Source organism: Penaeus monodon, chromosome 5, assembly GCF_015228065.2.
Source record: "Penaeus monodon isolate SGIC_2016 chromosome 5, NSTDA_Pmon_1, whole genome shotgun sequence".
In the NCBI taxonomy this organism is placed as follows: domain Eukaryota; kingdom Metazoa; phylum Arthropoda; class Malacostraca; order Decapoda; family Penaeidae; genus Penaeus; species Penaeus monodon.
The window spans coordinates 20804364-20808900 of NC_051390.1; the positions used below are offsets into that span (position 1 = coordinate 20804364).

Sequence of the window (4537 nt, forward strand, 5' to 3'; positions counted from 1 at the left end):
TTTCAGCACCCTATGTGGGATGCATGGGATCTTGCTTTGGAACTATGCCTAAGGCAGCTGCCAACAGCACTTCGCACAGAGGATCTGTATTCACATGTGCACTCACCTTTTTTTGAGGAACAACTCACAGCCTTTCAAGTTTGGCTAGACTTAGGTCATGAACAGAGACATCCACCTGAACAACTACCCATTGTCCTACAGGTATAACCAAAGCAGTTGTCTTAAATAATCTCCTTATGGAATGCATATACTCTGGAATCACGAGAGTAATAGATATAAAAATTTGTAACCTGAATTGAAACTAAAGTCTTTTCTTTTCTTTTTTTTAATCCTTACCTTCAGGTTCTACTGAGTCAGGTGCACCGTCCCCGAGCCCTGGAACTTCTAGGGAGTTTCCTAGCTTTAGGCCCTTGGGCAGTCAACTTAGTACTGTCTGTAGGCATCTTCCCATACGTTTTACGTCTTTTGCAGTCATCGGCACGAGAGTTACGGCCACTCTTAGTCTTTCTTTGGGCTAAGATTCTTGCAGTAGATCCAGTAGGTTTTAATTTTTGTCCCTTAAAAATCCTTTATTTTGAAGTTTTTGAAGCTTCAAGTATTGAATAGTAAATACTTATAAGCACTTATAACTAGTATTTATACAGAATATAGTAAATACATAGCAAAGATGAATTTATAGCTGAAATGAGAGGAATTTTTCAAAAATTTAAATCTAGATATATATATGTCTTAAAATTTTTCCTTTAGACTACAGAGTGGTGAGACTGTTTATGAATATATGTTTGTGAATATAACGGCTTTTGTTTCAGAGTTGCAAAGCAGACTTGGTGCGAGAAGAGGGCTATAAATATTTTCTGAAAGTTCTAGCTGATCCTTCGATGCCTGTATGTAACTACATTTATTTTTATTCCAAAAAATGATTTTTTCACCCTTCTATAAGTAAATCTTAAGAAAAAGATCATTCTAGATTGGAATGATGTGTAAGTTATAAAAGTTTGAATCAATAGGCATATTAATGTTCAAATTTTTTTTTCCATTATGTAACAATAGGCTGAGCATCGTACCATGGCGGCATTTGTGTTGGGTGTCATTGTGTGGGAACACCCTGAAGGACAGCGGGTGGCTCTGCAGGGTTCTCTTATGCCACTGTGTCTAGAGCAAGTGACAGATCCACACCCACCTCTAAGGCAGTGGGCCACACTCTGCCTGGGCCGCACTTGGCACCATCACCCGGATGCAAGATGGGCTGCAACTCGTGACAATGCCCATGAAAAGCTGTACACTCTTCTGTCAGATCCTGTGCCAGAAGTAAGACCAGTTTTCACCACTTGGTTAAATATGGTTATAATAGCTTATTTGTTAGAAATCTAATTGATGGGAGGGGAAATATATATATATATATATATATATATATATATATATATATATATATATATATATATATATATATATATATATATATATATATATATATATATATATATATATTATATATGCATATATATATATGTATGTATGATTGTGTGTGTGTGTGTGTGTGTGTGTGTGTGTGTGTGTGTGTGTGTGTGTGTGTGTGTGTGTGTGTGTGTGTGTGTATTTAAAAAAACTATTATCATCAGTTACATACACTGTCTATACTCCATAAGCACTTACTCACCAAGGAGTCAATTAGTAGGCAGACTGGACCTTAACTGTGATTATGCCATTTCTTGATTTGTTGGGAAGAGATTTTCTTTCTAAAACTGTTATTGTTACTGTTATGAGTGTTATTATTAAATTTATGATTATTATGTTATAATGTTATTAACAACAATGATAATAATAGATAAGATAGAGGAAAAACAACTCTCCAAAAATCAAGTTAGAGGGTAAACAGGGGAGATCAGGTTGGCTCTGAAATTGCAGAGCCATCTATGTCTAAACAAAGTTGGTAAACTAAAATCACAGTGGACTTGGGCAATGTATGCATCTACCTGCCTGGCATCAGCAAGTTAAGGATCTCAAGACTTATTATTCTTGAGGTGAATATCAAGATATAATATTGATTTTGATCTTGAATATGTAAAGTAACAGAGGTGCATTATGGCATTTGCCAGGAATTAGTATACCAGAAATAAATGGGGGGAAAAAATGGGAGTGCTATGGATTTTTAGTTTAATAATGGTGTTTGAAATGTGAGATAGTACTGAAAGGTAACCTTCAGTATTATTTTCATGATAGTTATGTCCATAACTAGTATTATAACATTGTTATTAAAAGCATAATATGTAAATATATATAATGCAAAAGTATCTTAGAAGCAGTTGAAATTGAAGAGTCAAGAGTTTATTGTAGAATCATAAAGTCGGGTACATAACAACACCTTTGGTGTTACACATATTGATTTCTTGATTGATTGATTAATTGATTGATTGATATATATATATATATTTTTTTTTACAAAATCACTATTTATATTTATATCCAAATGATCAACACATATGAAATATTTGAATTTAACTCATCACCACAATCAAAATTTTACTTTCCAAAGGTACGTGGAGCAGCAGTTTTCTCCTTGGGAACATTTGTAAGCAGTCTGGTTAGTCATGAGAGGACTGACCATGCACGTGCCATAGACCACACCATTGCCATAACACTAGCCAATACTGTCACTCATGACGGCTCTCCACTTGTCAGACGAGTAAGAAAAATACACTTCTTCATATTCTCAAAAATATAACTTTGATGATGTCACCTGTGTAAGATAAAATCAGTTGATATATACACAAAGTTGATATGTATATGTCATAAGAGATTCTAATTTTGTTCTTTTTCTCCTTACCTTTTTTCCTCTTATAACAGGAGCTGGTAGTTGCCTTGCAATATCTCATCCAGATGTATGAGAGCTCCTTCCTCACAGTAGCACGGCAATATTTTCGTGAAGAGATGGTTGATCTTTCACCCCAGTCACTTACATCTTCTACTGATAGCATAATGTCACCGTCAAATAGCATCAGTCGTGTCTTTTCACGTCAGGGTGGAAGACAAGTCACATCCCCTAATCAGGTGAATGTTCCTAATTTTTTAGATAGAAATACCAGTGCTCAAATGCAGTTTTTCTTATATATTTATAGTAGAGGATGCATATTGACATTTGCTTCTATTTCCTCAGACATTAGGGACAAGTCCAGACACTTCCCTCACTGACTACGTGCATATGTCACCAGTGGGAGTGAAAAGGACAGCATCAACTCATTCTATATCTTCCCTAGGTAAATTTTTATATTTGCAGTGAGAAGGTATATTGTATGACTTTTGAAAATTACATTAATCCTCAAATGATTTTCTTGGGAACTATGTTTTACCAAATGTTTATGTAGTAGATTTTTGTCTATATAGGTGTGGTTGTGTTTTGTTTGAATATTAAATGTTGTAAACAGAAAAATAGGTGTGGCTGTATATAAATACTATATAAAAGGTAGATCATTATAACTAGTTTATATATAATTTTTAACTGCTTGCCTGTGATTACCTAATGCAAGTATATCAGTGTTCATAATGAATCATAATAAATTTGGCTGGCCCAATATCCTGAAGAATGTTTCCACACTTGTAGCTAGTTGGCACAAATGGGTTTCATAATACTTTAAGCTCAAGTGTTTCCTTAGTAACGTCACATGATGGAATTAACAAAGGGAAATCTTATTCAGTTCATTCAAAAAAAGTCTATTCAGTGAGGATACATAAATGAACTATTTCCCAACTGCTCTCTCCTGCCTGTGCCAGCTTACTGCCAGCATGGACATGAGAAGAGATAAACTTTGTGAAGATAAATAGAGGTCTCCTTGGCCCAGCACCCCCTCCCTCCCCCACCTCCATCCTAAGTTGGTGCTTCCGCCATAAGAGGTGTATGGTGGGAGGTCACTCAGGACCATTCCAGCATCTGCTGGACTGAAATAATTAGAAAATAGAAAAGTTTGTTTTATAGCATTGTTGCTGTATAGGAGTTAACAAGAAGTTAATCTGGCAGTATTTAGATTTTAAAGTAATGGATCTTAATTTTTTTTATTTGATTTTTTATTACAGAATTAATTGTTTGAAACACAAAAGTACAGGGGAAGTAAATTTATTTTATATGAAAGCAGTATTGCATATTATGAAAAAGTGATTTCATATAGAAAATTGTCATGTATGATTATACAAATTAAAGTTATCTTTGTACTGTTTCACTTTAATCCTATGAACCTTTTGAATGTAACAACCTTGTTGCCATCATGGCAGTAAACAAAAGTCACCTATGGTCTAAATCTGCCAGTGTCCTTCTTATAGATCAGTTGTTGTTGACTTACCAATTCTGAGCTGGAAGACATCTAACTAGGATTTTTCCATTCTGTTTCTCTTTTTGAGATGGACCATACTTTCAGTGGGAGTTGCTATTGGACCAGCAACTCCCACTGGATCCATTTTGAACCCTGATATCCTATTGTTGAGGAACTTATTTGGAAATACTTAACATTATATTGTGTCTAATATGTACTTACTGGTATGAGGAGTA

General features: G+C 34.8%; 1 protein-coding gene across 1 annotated transcript in view; it reads left to right on the forward strand.

The window, feature by feature from the left end:
* LOC119573074 (regulatory-associated protein of mTOR-like) overlaps positions 1-3254 on the forward strand; it is a gene marked incomplete at both ends in the record, with an annotated part of 7371 nt that extends 4117 nt beyond the window's left edge. The window contains 7 exon segments of the mRNA XM_037920096.1: positions 7-201; positions 343-537; positions 810-884; positions 1051-1308; positions 2534-2683; positions 2845-3048; positions 3155-3254. Of these exon segments, the coding sequence (XP_037776024.1) occupies positions 7-201; positions 343-537; positions 810-884; positions 1051-1308; positions 2534-2683; positions 2845-3048; positions 3155-3254 (1177 nt within the window).
* Positions 3255-4537: the final 1283 nt, after the last annotated feature.